General features: G+C 42.9%; 1 protein-coding gene across 2 annotated transcripts in view; it reads left to right on the forward strand.

Annotated features, from left to right (window-relative positions):
* USP34 (ubiquitin specific peptidase 34) overlaps positions 1-20,511 on the forward strand; it is a 307,835-nt gene that overhangs the window by 38,528 nt on the left and 248,796 nt on the right. For both annotated transcript variants that reach the window (XM_066378190.1, XM_066378191.1), the window contains exon 2: positions 19,586-19,673. In XM_066378190.1, coding sequence (XP_066234287.1) covers positions 19,586-19,673 — 88 coding nt within the window. The remainder of the gene's footprint in view (positions 1-19,585; positions 19,674-20,511) is intronic.

Raw genomic sequence — 20,511 nt, forward strand, 5'->3', positions numbered from 1 at the left:
GATGCCTTTGATTGGATTTATTTCATTTACATATGTAGTAATTATAGGTAAGTACTTAATTACTGCCATGTTACTATTTTCTGACTGTTTTTAGTTCCCCTTTTATCCTCTTTTTCTGTCTTCTTGTGTGAATTGATGAGTTCCTTAGTGGTATGCTTTGATTCTCTCCTATGTTTTTATTTTTTATTTATTAATTTTAGTGAGAGAGGAAGGAGAAGAGAGAGAGAACCTTGATCTCTTTCTGCATGTGCCCTGATTGGGGATTGAACTGGCAATCTCTGTGTTTCAGGACGATGCTCTAACCAACCAAGGTATTTGGCCAGGGTCCTTCTCTGTCTTTTCTGTATCTACTGTAGGTTTTTGCTTTGTGGTTACCATGAGGCAAGCTTACATAAAACATAGGTAGGACAGTGCTGAAAGCCTATCCATTTAAGGCTGGTAACAACTTTGATTACATACAAAAACTCGACCCTTTTACTCTTGTCCCTCCAATGTTTTGTTTTTGATAGAACAATTTACATCTTTTTATTTTGTGTATCTGTTAACAAATTATTACAGCTCTAGTTACTTTTAACAGTTTTGTCCTTTAACCTTTATGTTATAGTTAAGTGATTGACATCACCATATTGTTGAGTAATAGAATATAGTGGTCCCTAGTCTGTTACTGGGGTTAGGTTCCAGAATCCCCCACAATAGGCGAAAATCTGCGAAGTAGTGACCTTATATTTATTTTATTACTTACATATATATATTTAAGGCTTTATTTTGATTTGATATTTTTAATATGTTTTAATATTTTTTATATTGTTATCAAATTTTTAGGCTAGAAAATGTTTATTTTACTGCAAAAATAATTAAAATAATAAATATATAAAAATACCTATATGCTGCAAAATCCTGTGATATAGTGAAAAATCCACGATACAAAATTAGATGCATACAATTTAAGAATCCGCAATACAGTGAGACTACAAAAAGTAAACTGCGATATGGTGAGGGATGACTGTATTTGGAATTTGACTATGTACTTACTTTTATCAATGTTTTATATTTCATATGGTAATTAGTGTTCAGCTTTAAATGTTTCAGCATTTCTTTTAAGACAGAGTTATTGTTGATGAACTCTTTCACCTTTTGTTTGTCTGGGAAGGTCTATTTCTTTTATTTCAGGACAACTTTGCCTGGTAAAATATTCTTGGCTGGAGGGTTTTTTCTTTCAGCACTTAACTATATCATCTCATTTTTCTCTGGGCTTTTACATTTCTGCTGAAAAATCCGCTGATAGCCTTACGGGGATGTCCTTGTATTGTGAGGATTTTGTTTTTCTCTTTTAAATAGTTTTATTATGTGTATTGGAGAGGATTTTTTGAATTGAAATTTTATGAAGTTGAGTATTCAGGTCTCCTGGATTTGGGAAATTCTCAGCTCTTTCTTTCTTTCCTTCCCTCTCCCCCTCTCCCCCTCTCCCCCTCTCCCCCTCTCCCCCTCTCCCCTTCTCCCCTTCTCCCCTTCTCCCCCTCTTCCCCTCTCCCCCTCTCCCCTTCTCCCCCTTTTCCCCTCTCCCCCTCTCCCCCTCTCCCCCTCTCCCCCTCTCCTTCTCTTTCTTTTACAGAGACAGAGCAAGAGATAGATAGGGACAGACAGACAGGAACTGAGAGAGATGAGAAGCATCAATCATTAGTTTTTTGTTGTAACACCTTAGTTGTTCATTGATGGCTTTCTTATGTGTGCCTTGACCATTGGCCTTCAGCAGACCGAGTAACCCTTTGCTCAAGTCAGCGACCTTGGGTCCAAGCTGGTGAGCTTTGCTCAAACCAGATGAGCCCGCACTCCAGCTGGCGACCTCGGGGTCTCAAACCTGGGTCTTCTGCATCCCAGTCCGCCGCTCTATCCACTGTGCCACCGCCTGGTCAGGCTATTTTTCATTATTTTTTTATTTTTCATATAAACTGCATTTTCTCCTCCATTATTCTTTTCTCATTCTGGCACTCTAATAATGCATAGATTGATTTTCTTGATTGGATCCCCTCATTCCCATAACTTTGTTGACTCTTTTTTTTTATTTTTCTTTTCTGACTAGATAACTTTCAGATGTCTTTTACTTCATAGATTCTTCTGTTTGATCAATATGCTGTTGATACTGTCTATTACATTTTCTCTTGTACTCTTCAGGTCTAGATATTGTTTAGTTCTTTTTTATGATAAGTGTCTTTTTAAAAACTTCTCATTTTGTTCATGTGTTGTTTTTTCTGATTTTGTTGAATTTTTTGTTTTTTAAATAGATTGTTGAGCTTCCTTAAAGGGACTATTTTTTAATTCTTTACTGGACAAATTCTAGATCTTTATTTCTTTGGGGTTGTTTACTGGAAAATTATTGTGTTCCTTTAGTGGTTTAGTTGCTTTTTCTTTTTTTTTTAATGTTTCTTGAGGTTGAGTGGCTGTTTCTCCAGTTGAAGAAGCGGTTACCTTACTGACTATCTTTGGGAGAGACATGCACTTTTCAGCTCTGTTAGGGATTGAGGCTTTCTCAGACTTTTCAATGGATATACCTGCTCTTCATTTCTTATACTCCCTTGGAGAGAATTTTTTTTTTTTTTTGAGAATTCTTAAATGTATGCTTCCTGGCCTGTAGGTGTTTAGTAGATAGAGTGCCAGCCTGTAATGCTGAAGTTGCCAGTTTGAAACCCTGCCTTGCTCTCAAGGCACTTATGACAAGTAACCAATGAACAGCTAGAGTGAAATGACTACTTCGTGCCCGCCCCCCCCCCCCACCTCTGTAAAATCAATAAATAAGCCAGAAAAGCCTGACCAGGCGGAGGTACAGTGGATAGAGCGTCGGCCTGGGATGTGGAAGACCTAGGTTTGAGACCCCGAGGTCACCAGCTTGAGTGCGGGCTCATCTGGTTTGAGCAAAAGCTCACCAGCTTGGACCCAAGGTCACTGGCTCGAGCAAGGGGTTACTCGGTCTGCTGAAGGTCCGTGGTCAAGGCACATATGAGAAAGCAATCAGTGAACAACTAAGGTGTCGCAGTGCTCAACGAAAAACTAATGATTGATGCTTCTTATCTCTCCGTTCCTGTCTGTCCGTCCCTATCTATCCCTCTCTCTGACTCTCTTGCTGTCTCTGTAAAAAAAAAAACCAAAAAGATAAAAAAATAAAAAAATAAAAAATAAAACCAGAAAAAAAAGGTAAGCCTCTGGTTTGCTTTTCCTAAGGTGGTGCTTTCTTCCAATTCTGCAGACATGGAACTCCTTTCTGCACATGCTTACTAGCTGTCTGCAAAGGCTTGCTCTTAGGGTGCACTCAGGTAGCCAGCCAGGGATGAGAGTTTCTGGGTGAGGTGTATGGAGAGTTAGGGTTACCTGTTTACCAGTTGGGGGCATCCTCAGACAAAGTGGCTTGTCATTAGGCTTCCTGATGAAGTCTGTTTTGCATTTAGTGGGATCAATGTACCTTTCTGTTCCCCGAGAGTCTGCTCTTTACCCTGCCACTCGCTGCCCGCAGTCATGTAGTACACCTCTGTGTTTGGAAGGGTGAGAACAAAATGGGTTTCTTTGGCAATATCCTGCCCGACTGGGGAAGCTGGGCACTTGTTCACACATTCTCACTTCTAAGAGAAATCTCATTTTTAGGTGAAACCATAGACTAAGATCAGTCTTGGCACTGTTTTGTGCACTTTGGCGAAAGGTTATCACAGGTAATGTGAAACTGTTTCTCTTAACCCTCTTCAGTGTCCAGACTTGGTTGTTGTTGTTGTTCCAGTGCTGTGCTGGAACTTCTCTACTAGACTCCCAGACTTCCACAAAGACACGGTTGTCCATATATGATTGTCAAAAATTAATGTTCTTTTGGAGGAAGGTGGTAGAACACTCCTATTTTGCTATTCTGATGTGATCATTCTTTTTTATTTATTTATTCATTTTAGAGAGGAGAGGGAGAGACAGAGAGAGGAGAGACAGAGAGAGAGAAGGGGGGGGAGGAGCTGGAAGCATCAACTCCCATATGTGCCTTGACCAGGCAAGCCCAGGGTTTCGAACCGGCGACCTCAGCATTTCCAGGTTGATGGTTTATCCACTGTGCCACCACAGGTCAGGCCGTGATCATTCTTTATTGACGTGCTTTATGTTACTCAAGCTTAGATTTGTCTTTATATAATATTAAAATGGAAATAAACTTTACATACTGTTTGTATCTGGCATTTATTTTCACTTAGCATATGGTTATATTTTTTTCCATTCTAATTAATATATCAGTAGTCTGTGGCTTTTTAAAAAATCACCGAATATGCCTGACCAGGCGGTGGCGCAGTGGATGGAGCGTCAGACTGGGATGCGGAGGATCCAGGTTCGAGACCTTGAGGTCGCCGGCTTGAACGTGGGCTCATCTGGTTTGAGCAAAGCTCACCAGCTTGGACCCAAGGTCGCTGGCTTGAGCAATGGGTTACTAGGTCTGCTAGAGGCCCACAGTCAAGGCACATATGAGAAAGCAATCAGTGAACAACTAAGGTGTCACAACGAAAAATTGATGATTTATGCTGTTCATCTCTCTTCGTTCCTGTCTGTCCCTCTCTCTGACTTGCTCTATATCTCTAAAAAAATAAAAAATAAAAAATTTAAAATAAGTCTATCACTTAAAAAAATCACCGAATAGAATTCTGTGTGTTATAATTTTAAAAAAATCAACCTACACTTTGGACACATGGCTGGACTTGAGTTTGAGGTTATTTTTTTTTAATCCAGAGAGAGAGAGGGACAGATAGACAGGAAGGGAGAGAGATGAGAAGTATCAACTTGTGGTTTTTTTTTTAATCCAGAGAGAGAGAGGGACAGATAGACAGGAAGGGAGAGAGATGAGAAGTATCAACTTGTGGTTGTGGCACTTTCGTGCTTTCATTGATTGCTTTCTCATACATGCCTTGACCACAGGGCCCTAGCTGAGACAGTGAACTGTTGCTCAAGCCAGCAGCTTTGGGCTCAAGCCAGCGACCATGGGGTTATGTCTTTGTTTCCGTGCTCAAGCTGGTGAGCCTGTACTCAATCTGGCAACCTCAGGGTTTTGAACCGGGGTCGTCAATATCTGAAATCGAGGCTCTATCCACTGTGCTACTGCCTGGTTAGGCTTTGAGATTTTTTCAATAAGTTGTTTTTTTCATTTTGCTTTTTGTGTTTTGTTTGGGTGCCTGTCTGTACTTGTTCTGTAGATTCTGGCTTCCCTGTAGTTTGTGGTCACTGATGTGTTTATTCATTATTTTAAAGAATTAAATATTTAATTCTTTTTATTTGTAAAGATGTCTTTTTAGGGGTCATTAGTATAGCTTGGTGATTTGTTTCTTTCTTTTTTTTCCCCATTTTTCTGAAGCTGGAAACGGGGAGGCAGTCAGACAGACTCCCACATGCGCCCGACCGGGATCCACCTGGCATGCCCACCAGGTGGCGATGCTCTGCCCCTCCAGGGCGTCACTTTGTTGCATCCAGAGCCATTCTAGCGCCTGAGGCAGAGGCCACAGAGCCATCCCCAGCGCCCGGACCATCTTTGCTTCAATGGAGCCTCGGCAGCGGGAGGGGAAGAGAGAGACAGAGAGGAAGGAGAAGGGGGAGGGGTGGAGAAGCAGATGGGCGCTTCTCCTGTGTGCCCTGGCCGGGAATCGAACTCGGGACTCCTGCACGCCAGGCCGACGCTCTACCACTGAGCCAACCAGCCAGGGCCGGTGATTTGTTTCTTAAAACTAACTTATTCTTTTTTTCTTTTTTTTCCAGAGACAGAGACAAAGTCAGAGAGAGGGATAGATAGGGAAAGACAGACAGGAACGGAGAGAGATGAGAAGCATCAATCATCAGTTTTTTGTTGCGACACCTTAGTTGTTCATTGATTGCTTTCTCATATGTGCCTTGACCACGGGCATTCAGCAGACTGAGTAGCCCCTTGCTGGAGCCAGTGACCTTGGGTCCAAGCTGGTGAGTTTTTTACTCAAGCCAGATGAGCCCGCGCTCAAGCTGGTGACCTCGGGGTCTCAATCCTGGGTCCTCCGCATCCCAGTCCGACGCTCAGGCCAGATTAGATTTTTTGACAGGACTATTTTATAGGATGTTTTTTCTTCCATCAGTTGGTGCCTTTTATATAATGTGGTAGCTATTGTCTAGGTCTTTTATTCTTAGTCGCAAAATGGAGATATTCTGATCCTGTCATTTTTCTTTCTCAGTTGAGCTGTCTGGATTAGAAGTCATTTCTTTTTATTACCTGTTTGTTATTTATTTTGAATTATAGTTAGTACAGGAAGGCAAGACAAGTGTCTGATTTCTTCATTTTATTTACCAGTTTTGAACTGTGATTTCTTTAATTTTAACATTTGACTAATGAGCAATTGTTTTTATTTTATTTTGTGAATCATTATGAATTCATGTAATTAAAAATAATGCTTCTGCCATTATTCACTTTTTGTGGATTATTTCATACAAGATTAAGCATCCTTTTTTTTTTTTTTTTTGTATTTTTCTGAAGCTGGAAACGGGGAGAGACAGTCAGACAGACTCCCACATGCGCCCCACCGGGATCCACCCGGCACGCCCACCAGGGGCGAAGCTCTGCCCACCAGGGGGCGATGCTCTGCCCCTCCGGGGCATCGCTCTGCCACGACCAGAGCCACTCGCCACTCTAGCGCCTGGGGCAGAGGCCAAGGAGCCATCCCAAGCGCCCGGGCCATCTTTGCTCCAATGGAGCCTTGGCTGCGGGAGGGGAAGAGAGAGACAGAGAGGAAGGGGGTGTGGATAAGCAAATGGGCGCTTCTCCTATGTGCCCTGGCCGGGAATCGAACCTGGGTCCCCCGCACGCCAGGCCGACGCTCTACCGCTGAGCCAACTGGCCAGGGCCTAAGCATCCTTTTTTTTTTGTATTTTTCTGAAGTGGAAGCGGGGAGGCAGTCAGACCCCCTGCATGTAGCCGACTGGGATCCACCTGACAAGCCCACCAGGGGGCGATGCTCTGCCCAGCTGGAGCGTTGTTCCACTGCAACCGGGGCCATTTTAGTGCCTGAGGTGGAAGCCATGGAGCCATCCTCAGCACCTGGGCCAACTTTGCTCCAATGGAGCCTTGGCTGTGGGAGGGGAAGAGAGACAGAGAGGAAGGAGAGGAAGGAGAGGGGGAAGGGTGGAGAAGCAGATGGGTGCTTCTCCTGTGTGCCCTGGCTGGGAATTGAACTCGGGACTGCCACATGCCAGGCCGACGCTCTACTACTGAGCCAACCAGCCAGGGCCATCTTTTTTTTTTTTTAATGCATAGTTTTCATTGTCAGGATCTATTTAACTTATTTTCTGTTGATAGACATTTAGATTATTTTCCATCTTTCATTATTATGAACAATGCTGGAAAGAAGAGGGAGAAGTGGGATGCATCAGCTTGTAGTAGTTGCTTCCTGTATGTGCCTTGACTAGGCAAGTCCAGTGCTTTGAACCTGCGACCTCAGCATTTCAGGTCACATTTTATCCTCTGTGTCACCACAGGTCAGGCCTTTTATTTTATTTTTTTAAATGCGAAGCAGGGAGATAATAAGACAGACTCCTGCATGTGCTCCTACCAGAATCCACCCAGCAACCCCTGTTTGAGGCCCGTACTCAAATCAACTGAGCTATCCTCAGTGCCTGAGGTCAACACTTGGACCAGCTGAGCCATCCTCAGAGCCAAGGGCCGACACTCAAACCATTCGAGCCACTGTCTGTGAGAGGAGAAGAGAGAGAGAGAGAAGGGGGAGAGAGCGGGGCAGAGTAGTACATGGTCACCTTTCATGTGTGCCCTGATGGGGCTGACCAAACTCGGGAAATCCGCACGGCCGACAGACGCTCTACCCATTAAGCCAACCAACCAGTGCCTAGATTTTTAACTTTGATAAATATTGTTAAATTGTTTCAGTGATATATGAAAGTACTTGCTTTTTTTCTATAGTTTAGCAGCAGAGGTGTTACTTAAATGTTTTGCAAACCTGGTAAGAGTAAAATAGCATTTCAGGGGTAGTTTGAAACTAGGTATCATTTTTCATTTTTTGATCTTTTTTTCTCTTTTCTTTTACCCCCAATCTCTTTGAACTCAGAGAGATTACCTTGTTGGAAAGACTGCCTAGTTTTTAGTTTGTTTGAGGTTTACTTCTTTTGTTGTTTTTGTCTACAATTTAATGTTTACCAAACATCAATTCAGAATACTTTAAGAATGCCAGTCTTGCCTGAACAGGTGGTAGCGCAATGGATAGAGCATTGGACTTAAACGTAGAAGACCCAGGTTCGAAACCCCTAGGTTGCTGGCTTGAGCATGAGCTGATCCGGCTTGAGCACAGGCTCACTAGCTTGAGCCGCAGGGTCACTGGCTTGAGTGTGTGATCATAGACATGACCCCATGGGTCGCTGGCTTGAAGCCCAAAGTTGTTGGCTTGAGCAAGTGTCACTCACTCTGCTCAAGTCCCCCAATCAAGGCACATATGAGAAAGCAATCAATGAACAACTAAGGAGACAGAAGAGCCGCAATGAAGAATTGATGCTTCTCGTCGTTTTCCCTTCCTGTTTGTCCCTGTCTGTCCCTCTCTCTGACTCTGTCTCTGTCAAAAAATTAAAAGAAGAAAAATGCCAGTCTTTATTTCAGCCATTTTCTGTTAATACTGTAGTATATTTTATTTGACTTTAAACGTTCCCAAACTAAGACAATTTTATTTTGTTAATTTTCCACCTATTTAGACTTATCCACATGTTTATTTCCTTCTTTACTATTTTTTATCTTGCTCTTTGCTCCTGGATTTCTCTTTCTTCCACCTCCACTTTTATTTAAGAGGCACCTTGTAGTTGTTCCTCACCCCCATTCCTGGCCTGTAATTGTAAACATATATATCTGTTCAATTTTTTTTTACCCTTTCTTTTGAAAATTGCCTGGGTATAATATTGGCCATTTTAACATTTAGAAGATTTTACTGTATTCTTTTTTTTTTTTTTTTTTTTTTTTTTTTGTATTTTTTCTGAAGCTGGAAACGGGGAGAGACAGTCAGACAGACTCCCACATGCTCCCGACCGGGATCCACCCGGCACGCCCACCAGGGGCGACGCTCTGCCCACCAGGGGGCGATGCTCTGCCCCTCCGGGGCGTCACTCTGCCGTGACCAGAGCCACTCTAGCACCTGGGGCAGAGGCCAAGGAGCCATCCCCAGCGCCCGGGCCATCCCCGCTCCAATGGAGCCTCGGCTGCGGGAGGGGAAGAGAGAGACAGAGAGGAAGGAGGGTGGGGGGTGGAGAAGCAAACGGGCGCTTCTCCTATGTGCCCTGGCCGGGAATCGAACCCGGGTCCCCCGCACGTCAGGCCGAGGCTCTACCGCTGAGCCAACCGGCCAGGGCCTACTGTATTCTTTTAATCAGAAGTTTGCCTCATAATCTTGATGATTGCTATCCTAGGTAATATCTTTTTTCTCTGAAACTTACATTTGTTAAACGAAAATTTTTTTTATTGATTTTCGAAAGAGAGGAAATGTGAGAGAGAGAAAGAAATATCAATTTGTCATTCCACATATCTATGCATTCATTGGTTGATCCTGTATGTGCCCTGACCCAGGGATTGAACTTGCAACCTTGGCACATAGGGATGATACTCTAACCAGCTGAGCTACCTGGCCAGGGCTTGTTTCTTTTTCGGGGTAAGATAAAATGCAGAACTCTAGGCAGTGGGCTGAAACCCTAAGAAAAGGCCCTATATCAAAAAATTGTTACCTATGTATTAATAGCTTTTAAAATTAAGCGTCATACATTTTCTATATATCCAAGGAACAGTTCACACCAGGAGTGCTGGCCATTACCTGAAGCTCTTTGTATTTTTTTAGTCATTTCACCCACCTGGGTTAGATGATGATGATGATGATGATTATTATTATTTTTTTTTTGCGAGAGAGAAAGGAGGAGGGGAGAGAGATGAGAAGCATCAACTCACAGTTGGGTCACTTTAGGTTATTCATTGATTGCATCTCACACATGGCCTTGACCAGGAGGCTCCAGCCGAGCCAGTGGATACAATTCTTTTAGTTACTGAATTTCCTTTTCTTCTTTTTGGGAAATGACTTCTCTGACACCTCCACATATTGCCCAGCATTGATGTTTCCAATTCTACTTTGATTTCTCCTGTTGAACTACGTATTTTTTGGTATTCTTTAGATCAGTGTGACAATCCCCTCATCCTTGCTTAAGCCGGCAACCTTGGGACCACATCAGTGATCTTATACTCAAGTCTGCAGTCCCATGCTCAAGCTGGTGAGTGTGCACTCAAGCCAGATGTGCCTGTACTAAAGCTGGTGACCTCAGGATTTTGAACCTTGGATTTCAGTATTTCAGGTTGATGCTCTGTCCACAGACACAGTGGCTACTCTTGATGCTGGCGAGGCTGTTTTGGTTAGGATCCAGCTTCTTGAAGTTCCTGTTCTTTTAAGACTTTGCTATAAGTACCCTTCTGACTGACTTCTAAGAGTTTGAAGGCAGAAATTCTCTGTACCTGAAATATAAGAGGTTATGTTCAGTATCGCTGGCCTGATCAGTGGTCATGCATTTTCTTCTGATGAGTTGTGAGATTGTATATGAGAATGTTTATTGCTTGCTTGGAGTAAGATCTGAGTCATAGCTAACTAACATAGTTAGCTTTCTCACTAGACCTATGAGTTACACTTTCTATCTTTTTTAGGTTTTTTGTTAGGTTTGTGCTTTTTTTCATACTATTTGTTTCTGATCTGGATGTTTTTATGAGCACTTTCTTTGTTTAACCTTCTGGGTGAACCATTTTATTTTCACTTCATTCTTACTTTTCTATACTCATGCATTGTGTCAAGTGGATACAATTCTTTTAGTTACTGATTTTCCTTTTCTTCTTTTTGGGAAATGACTTCTCTGACACCTCCACATATTGCCCAGCATTGATGTTTCCAATTCTACTTTGATTTCTCCTGTTGAACTATGTATTTTTTGGTCTTCTTTAGATCAGTGTGGCAATTCTCTCACCTTGTTTGTCCTCATACCTGTAGAAGTGGTTGACCTTTTAGGATTGGAATACAGTTCTTGCCAGCCTGCTCTCCTTCCCTCCCTCCCTCCCTCCCTCCCTCCCTCCTTCCCTCCCTCCCTCCCTCCCTTCTTCCCTTCATTTATTTATTATATTGTAGACTTCCATGTGTCTCTGATGATTTATAAAAATAAGTAGCTTATTTATATATATATATTTATTTTTGTGACGGGGGACAGATAGGGACAGACAGACAGGAAGAGAGATGAGAAGCATCTTCTTTGTTGTAGCTCCTTAGTTGTTCATCGATTGCTTTCTCATATTATCTTAACCAGGGGGCTACAGCAGAGCGAGTGACCCGTTCGTTGCTCAAGCCAGTGACCTTGGGCTCAAGCTGGTGAGCCTGAGGTCAAGCCAGTGATGTAGGGGTTTCGAACCTGGGTCCTCTGTGTCCTAGTCCAATGCTTTATCCACTGTGCTACAGCCTGGTCAGGCTATTTTTTTTTTCTTTAAGATTTTATTTATTGATTGGAGAGAGAGAGAGAGAAAAGGAGGAGTGGAATGGGAAGCATCAGCTCGTAGTAGTTGTGTCTCATATATGCCTTGACCAGTCAAGCCTGGGATTTTGAACCAGTGACCTCAGCATTCCAGGTTGTTGCTCTATCCACTGTGCCACCACAGGTCAGGCAAGATAAGTGGCTTTTTAAAAAAAATTGCAGTCAGAGCTTCCCTATCTAGTTGGTTTTTTTTTGTTTGTTTTTTGTTTGTTTGTTTTTACAGAGAGAGAGACAGACAGAAACAGAGAGAGATGAGAAGCATCAATCATTAGTTTTTTGTTGCGACACCTTAGTTGTTCATTGATTGCTTTCTCATATGTGCCTTGACCATGGGCCTTCAGCAGATGGAGTAACCCCTTGCTCTAGCCAGCGACCTTGGATCCAAGCTAGTGAGCTTTGCTCAAACCAGATGAGCCCGCACTCAAGCTGGCGACCTCGGGATCTTGAACCTGGGTCCTCTGCATCAAAGTCTGATGTTCTATCCACTGCGCCACCGCCTGGTCAGGCCCCTATCTAGTTTTTTTATTTATTTATTTATTTATTTATTTATTTATTTATTTATTTATTTATTTATTTATTTATTTATTTTTTCCATTTTTCTGAAGCTGGAAACAGAGAGAGACAGTCAGACAGACTCCCGCATGCGCCCGACCGGGATCCACCCGGCACGCCCACCATGGGGCGACGCTCTGCCCACCAGGGGGCGATGCTCTGCCCATCCTGGGCGTCACCATATTGCGACCAGAGCCACTCTAGCGCCTGAGGCGGAGGCCACAGAGCCATCCCCAGCGCCCGGGCCATCTTTGCTCCAATGGAGCCTCAGCTGCGGGAGGGGAAGAGAGAGACAGAGAGGAAAGCGCGGCGGAGGGGTGGAGAAGCAAATGGGCGCTTCTCCTATGTGCCCTGGCCGGGAATCGAACCCGGGTCCTCCGCACGCTAGGCCGACGCTCTACCGCTGAGCCAACCGGCCAGGGCATAGTTTTATTTTTTAATTTAAAAGATTAATTGTAGAAAGCATATAAAATTTACCATCTTAACTATTTTAAATGTACAGTGTTAAGAATGTTCATAATGCTGAACAACAGATTTCCAGAACTTTTTCATCTTGAAAATGGAAACTATACTCACTAAACAAGCTCCCCATTTCTCTCCCTCTCCAACCCTAACTGTTATCATTCTACTTTCTGTTCCTGTGAATTTGATTACTCGAGATAACTCATTTAAGTAGGGTCAGACAGTATTTGTCTCCCCTGCCCCCTGAAGTGAGAAGGAGGGGGAGGCAGGCAGACAGACTCCCCAATGTGCCCAACTGAGATATACCCGGCATGCCCACCAGGGGGCAATGCTCAGCCCCTCTGGGGCATTGCTACACTGCAATCAGAGCCATTCTAGTGCCTGAGGCTGAGGCCATGGAGCCAACCTCAGCACCCTGGCCAGCTTTGCTCCAGTGGAGCCTTGGCTGCGGGAGGGGAAGAGAGAGAGAGAGAGAGAGAAAGGAGAGGGGGAAGGGTGGAGAAGCAGAAGGACGCTTCTCCTGTGTGCCCTGGCCAGGAATCGAACCTGGAACTTCCACACGCTGGGCTGACACTCTACCTCTGAGCTAACCGGCCAGGGCAGTATTTGTCTTTTTGACTGGCTTATTTACCTAGCATAATGTCCTCAAAGTTTGACTGTGCTAAGATTTCCTTATTCTTTAAACCTGAATCATAATCTGTTGTATGTATGTATCACTTTTTGTTTGTCCATGGACATTTGGGTTGTTTTTGCCTCTTGCCTATCAAGAATAGTGCTGTTAGGAACATACGTATACAAATACTTGTTTGAGATTCTGCTTTCAGTGTTTTTAATATATATGCTTAAATGTAGGATTGCATGATCGTAAAGTAATTCTGTTTTTAATTTTTTAAGGCACCTCTGTACTGTTCTTCATAGCAGTTATACCATTTTATATTTCCAGCACAGTGCACAAGAGTTCCAATTCTCTGTATCATCACCTACACTTGTTATTTAATATGTATGTTTTCAATAGTAGCCATATTGATTGGTGTGAAGTGGTATCTCATTGTGGTTAGTTTGGAAATTATCAAGTGTGAATTCTTCAACTTTTTTTTTTTTTTTACAGAGACGGAGTCAGAGAGAGGTACAGATAGGGACAGAAAGGCAGGAACAAAGAGAGATGAGAAGCATCAATCATCAGTTTTTCGCTGCGACACCTTAGTTTGTTCATTGATTGCTTTCTCATATGTGCCTTGACCACGGGCCTTCAGCAGACCGAGTAACCCCTTGCTCAAGCCAGCGACCTTGGGTCCAAGCTGGTGAGCTTTGCTCAAACAAGATGAGCCTGTGCTCAAACTGGTGACCTCGGGGTCTCGAACCTGGGTCCTCCACATCCCGGTTCGACGCTCTATCCACTGCGCCACCTCCCAGCCAGGCGAGTTCTTCAACTTTTGTTTTTTCCAAGGTCATTCGGGATCCTGTGAAATTTCATTAGAGTTTAAGAGTGAAATTTTATTTTTATACCAAAGCATTGTTGGGATTTTGATAGGGATTGTATTGACTCTGGTAGGGCACTTTGAGCAATGTTGACTTTAACATTGTTTTCCTGTTTGTGACTATGATATTTCTGTTTATTTATGTATGATTTCTTTCAGCAGTGCTTTGAAGTTTTCAGTGTACAAGTCTTTCACCTTCTTAGTCAAGTTTATTTCTAAGTCTTTTATTCTTATTGATGCTCTTGTAAATGGGATTGTAGTCCTAATTTCTTTTTCAGGTTCATTGTTAATATATATTTATACAAATGCAATGGGTTTTCGTGTGTTGAGTTTGTGTCATATTACTTTACTGAATTCATTTAATCTAACTTCTTTTTTTAGGGGGTGGATTCTAGTGGTTTTTTTTTTTTTATACATATAAGATCATGTCATCTGTGAACACAGGTAATTTACTTCTTCTCTAATTTCTTTTTCTTGCCTAATTGCTCTGTCTAGAACTTCCAATATATGTTTAATTGAAGTTGTGAAAGTACAATAGTTACCTACTTTGTCTCGGTCCTGATCTTAGGAGAAGCTTTCATATTTCTCCATTGAGTGTGGTGTTTGCTGTCTGGAGAGCTCTCTAGTTGTCTAGCCCTGTTAAGATGTCCTCTAACCTTTCTGGCTATGCGTTAGTTATATTTAAAAGAATGAGTTGGGCCCTGGCCGGTTGGCTCAGTGGTAGAGTGTCGGCCTGGTGTGCAGGAGTCCCGGGTTCGATTCCCAGCCAGGGCATACAGGAGAAGTGCCCATCTGCTTCTCTACCCCTCCCCCTCTCCTTCCTCTCTGTCTCTCTCTTCCCCTCCTGCAGCCAAGGCTCCATTGGAACAAAAGATGGCCCGGGTGCTGAGTATGGCTCTGTGGCCTCTGCCTCAGGCGCTAGAATGGCTCTGGTTGCAACAGAGCGATGCCCCAGAGGGGCAGAGCATCGCCCCCTCGTGGGCATGCTGGGTGGATCCCGGTCGGGCGCATGCGGGAGTCTGTCTGACTGCCTCCCCGTTTCCAGCTTCGGAAAAATGCAAAAAAAAAAAAAAAAAGAAAAAAAAAGAATGAGTTGGAAAGCTTACGTTGGTGAGCTATTAGGCTGCCAGATTGACATTAGGTGAGGATAATTATCTGACCACACATGTGCTTTTCCCCCAAAAGTATGCCATTTGTGTCTTGTGTTAGAGAAGGATATAATTGTTGCACCTACTCTGTTGGTCAAGTAAGTTTGTAAATATGATATATATATTTGCTCACTTATAGTTTGCATTGGGTGTGGGGATAGGCTGTAAGCAGGCAGGGTGGTTATTAGCCTAAGGCTTAGTTTTAAGACTAAGCTTTTCCCCACACCCTTGACTGATTGCATGATGTGAGTGGTGCACTCTCATGAGGAATCCCATTATGCCTCAGATATAAGTGACTTTGTATCAGAGACTTCCTTGTTTGTATATTGGATTAAAGGTTTTGATCTCTATACTATAAAGTAGGGCAGACCGGGAGCTCGCTCTTTTGGTTCCTGAGATTAGCATTAGAGGAGAGAGCGGAAAACGGAGAGCAGAGAAAGGCCACGTGGAAGAGAGGAGAGGCAGCCAAGATGGCAGAATGCTAAAGGATAAACCAGTTTGTGCACAGTTTGTGCAGAGAGAAGGAGATGGGGAACAGAGGTAAATAAGGCTAGTGAGCTAGAAACCTTTGATTCTAGGAAACTCAGTGGGTTTTGGAGCCCAGTGTGTTTTTACTTGCCCGCTGGATTAAAGGTGTTGGCTCACCAGTTTTTGGCTTCATTGTTTCATTACCCACTGTCCAAATCAAATGAGAATCTGCATGGGCCAGGCTGCAGTGATGGTGGCCGCTGCTACTGGCCTTACACACTCTGTTCCTTGTGTTTTTTGACTAAAGAAGGAAAACTGTCATTGTGTACTACAGTCTCCTCTTGTAAAATCATATAAACCAAAAGCTTGTTTTTAGTAGCTGCCTTATCTCCTGCTTTATCTTACTTGGTCATGGTTGCTAGGTTTTGTTGTAAGGATCTTCTTTCAGAAGGGCAGTAGTGTCTTTGACTTTTAGGGCCTAAGGTGCTACTATCTTGTTACCCATTTGTTTGGCATATACTTTTGCATAGGGGCAACCTTTGGGCTCAAGCCAGTGACCTTGGGATCATTTTGATGAGTCCATGCCCAAGCTGGCAAGACTGCGCTCAAGGTCAGATAAGCTCATGCTCAAGCCAGGGACTTTGGGAGTTTGAACCTGGGACCTCAACGTTCCAGGTTGATGTCCTACTCACTGCACCACCAGAGGTCAGGCAATCGTAGTTTCTTTTTAACTTAAAAAAATTTATTTATTTATTAATTTTTAGAGAGAAGAAAGTGGAGAGAGAAAGAGGGAGAGAGACAGGAACATCAATCTGTTTCTGTGGCCCTGACCAGGGATTGAACTGGTAACCTCTGAGCTTTGAGATGACGCTCTAACCAACTGACTTGTCTGGCCAGGGCCATAGTTCTCCCTCCCTCCTTTTCCCCCTCCCCCCTTCCTCTCTCCTTCCCTCACAGAGACAGGGAGAGGGACATCTAGATAGGGACAGACAGACAGGAAGGAGAGAGATGAGAAGCATCAGTTCTTCGTTGTGGCACCTTAGTTGTTTATTGATTGCTTTCTCATATATGCTTTGACCTGGGGGCTACAGCAGAGCGAGTGACCCCTTGCTCAAGTCAGCGACCATGGGGTCATGTCTATGATCTCATGCTCAAGCCAGCGACCCCCACGTTCAAGCTGCTGAGCTCCCGCTCCAGCTGGTGACCTTTGGGTTTTGAACCTGCATCCTCAGCATCTCAGGCCATTGCTCTATCCATGTGCGACCAGGCGAGGATTAGTTTCTTTACCCTTGCCGTGCCTTTTCATTTGTTTATGAATTATCATATTTCCCCATGTATAAGACTCACTCTTTTCTGAAAAATTTGGGTTCTAAAAACTGGGTGCGTCTTATACAGTGATTGTAGATTTTTATTTTTTACTTACATTTCCCGCTTTTTCGCACTTGTATTTGCGCTCATTGTTGAAGACAGTAATTCTTCATCAGACAGATGAGGACAAGCTAATGGATGGCAGTTTTAACAGTGATGAGAAGTTGTATGAATTTTATGATGAATAAAACGAGTTCAATAACTTCAATACATTTTTTTTCAAATTTCGGGCCCCCAAATTAAGGTGTGTCTTATATATGGGAGTGTCTTATACATGGGGAAATATAGTAGTATTGTATATTTATGTTATTAGGACTATGCAAATATTGTTCACTGCCAAGCCAGGTAGTATACCATAGTTATATTTTTTGACTTGCATGATTTCTTTCATTCCTGTATTTAGTAATTGCAAAGTTTGTGTATGCATGTGTGTTAAGTTTCTGTCTGCATTTATTATAGTTTCTCTAAACGAGTAAAATGCTTTTTCATGTAACATAAGTGTAAAATATATGTTTAGTTTCCCCATCTCAGAACCATCTTACCTAGCGTTCTCTTTTTCTGTTGCTTCTGTCTGAACTAAGTGCTCTTGGGGTCTGTGCACAGTGATCATTCTTGGATCTTTCTTCCCATCATCCTGGGGATTCTCTTTATTTTTTATTTTTTTATTTTTTTCATTTTTCTGAAGCTGGAAACAGGGAGAGACAGTCAGACAGACTCCCGCATGCGCCCGACCGGGATCCACCCGGCACGCCCACCAGGGGCGATGCTCTGCCCATCCTGGGCGTCGCCATATTGCGACCAGAGCCACTCTAGCGCCTGAGGCAGAGGCCACAGAGCCATCCCCAGCGCCCGGGCCATCTTTGCTCCAATGGAGCCTTGGCTGCGGGAGGGGAAGAGAGAGAAAGAGAGGAAAGCGCGGTGGAGGGGTGGAGAAGCAAATGGGCGCTTCTCATATGTGCCCTGGGCGGGAATCGAACCCAGGTCCTCTGCACGCTAGGCCGACGCTCTACCGCTGAGCCAACCGGCCAGGGCCCCTGGGGATTCTCTTTAAACATTAACTTCTTTACCTAGAAGCCTTTTCTTTTCTCTTTTTAATGTCTGAATTCCTAACATTCTAGTCTTTGCTTAACAATCACCTCTTCAGAGAATTTCTTCTTGACTCCCCATTCTGAGATGGATTATAGTTACTTGGTACACAATTTCCTACTTGGTTTCTTCTTGGCATTTATCACAATATATATAAGTATTCTTTATTTCTGTGTGTGTGTGTGTGTGTGTGTGTGTGTGTGTGTGTGTGTGTATCACTAGACTAAGTTCTGGAGATGGGGACTGTTGCTATTTTGTTCCCCATTGTCTGTAGCATATGCAGTGCTCAACAGGTATTAAATGATGACTTCTAGACATAGTGAATGAAGATTAAATGCCATGGGTTGTTATCTTGTTGGGCTTAGTCTAACATGAAGTTGGCAAACTATGGGCCAGTGTGCCAAACCTGGCCAGTTAGTCTTTTTGTAACATGGCCATTCTCATTCGTTTACATATTGTCTATTACTGCTTTCAGGACACAGTGGCAGAGCTGCATAGTGTGAAAGAGACTTTATGGCCTGCAGAGTCTATTTCATTATTGGCCCTATATAGAAAATTTTGCTGATCCTTGATTTTGTACAGTCAGACATTTTACATTAAAAGACTTATTTCAACCACTAATCAATTATATTTATACAGTTTCTCTTTTGGATTTAACTTTAGGTTTCTTTCATAGTAGTAGTAGTATATATGTTTATGAAATGCCAGTATGTTAATCAGGGTTCAGTCAGGGAATTGAGGAAATTTAATAAAGAGAAGTAACTACACAGATGTTGAAGATTTAAAGTGCAAAGAGGAACCCAGAGGGATACTCAGAAGATGATGATGATGATGACGATGATAACTGCAGGAAACATCCATTCTCCCCTAAATCTGGTGAAACAATGTAAAGAGAGTTGTCAGAATATAATCACTTAGAAGCTAGAACTTCAAGGAAAGAATGCTGCCTGGCTAATCCTGGTACCTCTAAGAGAATGATACCATGAAATAGAGCCTGCAATTAGTGCTGCTGCTGAGTGATGCTTTCAGATACAGCAAACTAACAAGTCTTTGGTCTCCTCCTACCTTCCAATCTTTTTCTAGTGTTGTGTAGACACTGTAGGAAGATACTAACAGGAAACCAACTGGAAATAAATATATAGTTTGCAGAGTCCCAGCCCCAGCATTACAAAGCATAGAACAGAAGGGTGGATTTGAAGTTGAGAGACAATACCAGAATAACTGCGTAACGTCTTTTTTCTTTCTACTCAGACTTACATATACTAAAAATCTGTTCTTAAGTTCAGATTAGTCATTAAATAAATCAAGATTTATTTTCTTTGGTGAAAGCGAAGAAAAAAAATCACTTGAAATATTTGCATTTGTAAATCTAGGCATTTTTTTGAGGGGCTTAAGTATTGGCTTTAATAGTGGTTTAGCATTACTTATTCATAATTAAAAATTATTTTTTCTACTTTATTTTAGTATCAGATATAGAAGGTGGTGATGGACTGCAGCTCAGAAAGGAACATACTCTCAGAATATTTGCTTATATCAATTCCTGGACACACAGGTATGTATCCTTAAATATTTTGAAGTTACTTTGTGAGTTGTACTTTATTTATTTATTTATTTATTTGTTTAGTGAGAGGCAGGCAGGCAGACAGACTCTTCTGCATGTGCCCTGACCAGGATCCACCCGGCAGGCCCTCTCTCTATAGGGAGATGCTCTGCCCATCTGAGGCCCAGTGCTGTGTTGCTTGGACAATTGAGCTATTCAATATTTTAGCACCTGAGGTGAAGCCATGGAGCCATCCTCAATGCATGGGTCCAGCTTGCTTGAATCATTCAAGTCATGGCTGTGGGAGGAGAACTGAAAGAGAGAGACAGGAGGGAGGAGGGGTGGAGAATCAGATGATTGACTTCTCCTGTATGCCCTGACCAGGAATAAAACCCAGGACTTCCACTCACTGGGCTGACGCTCTACTGCTGAGCCAACTGGCCAGGGCCATAAGTTGTATTTTAAATTTGCTTTGTTTTATCATCAGATTTTTTTTTTAGGATGTTGGGTTGTATTCATTTAGTCATTAAATGACAGTTTATCAATATTTATTAAATCTCTCTTCTTCCTTACTCATGGGCCATTTATGGTTTTTTTTTAAAACATAAGAATAAAAATGATTTCTTTAGGCTCTGGCCAGCTGCTCAGCAGTATAGCGTTGGCCTGGTGTGTGGCTGTCCCAGGTTTGATTCCTGGTCAAGGCACACAGGAGAAGCTACCATCTACTTTTCCTCCTCTTCCCCTCTCCCCCCTCTCTTTCTCTCCTGCAGCCATGGCTTGATTGATTTGAGTGCATTAGCCCTGGACACTGAGGATGGCTCTTTGGAACCTCCACCTCAGGTGTTAAAAA

Source organism: Saccopteryx leptura, chromosome 3 (assembly GCF_036850995.1).
Source record: "Saccopteryx leptura isolate mSacLep1 chromosome 3, mSacLep1_pri_phased_curated, whole genome shotgun sequence".
Taxonomy (NCBI): Eukaryota; Metazoa; Chordata; class Mammalia; order Chiroptera; family Emballonuridae; genus Saccopteryx; species Saccopteryx leptura.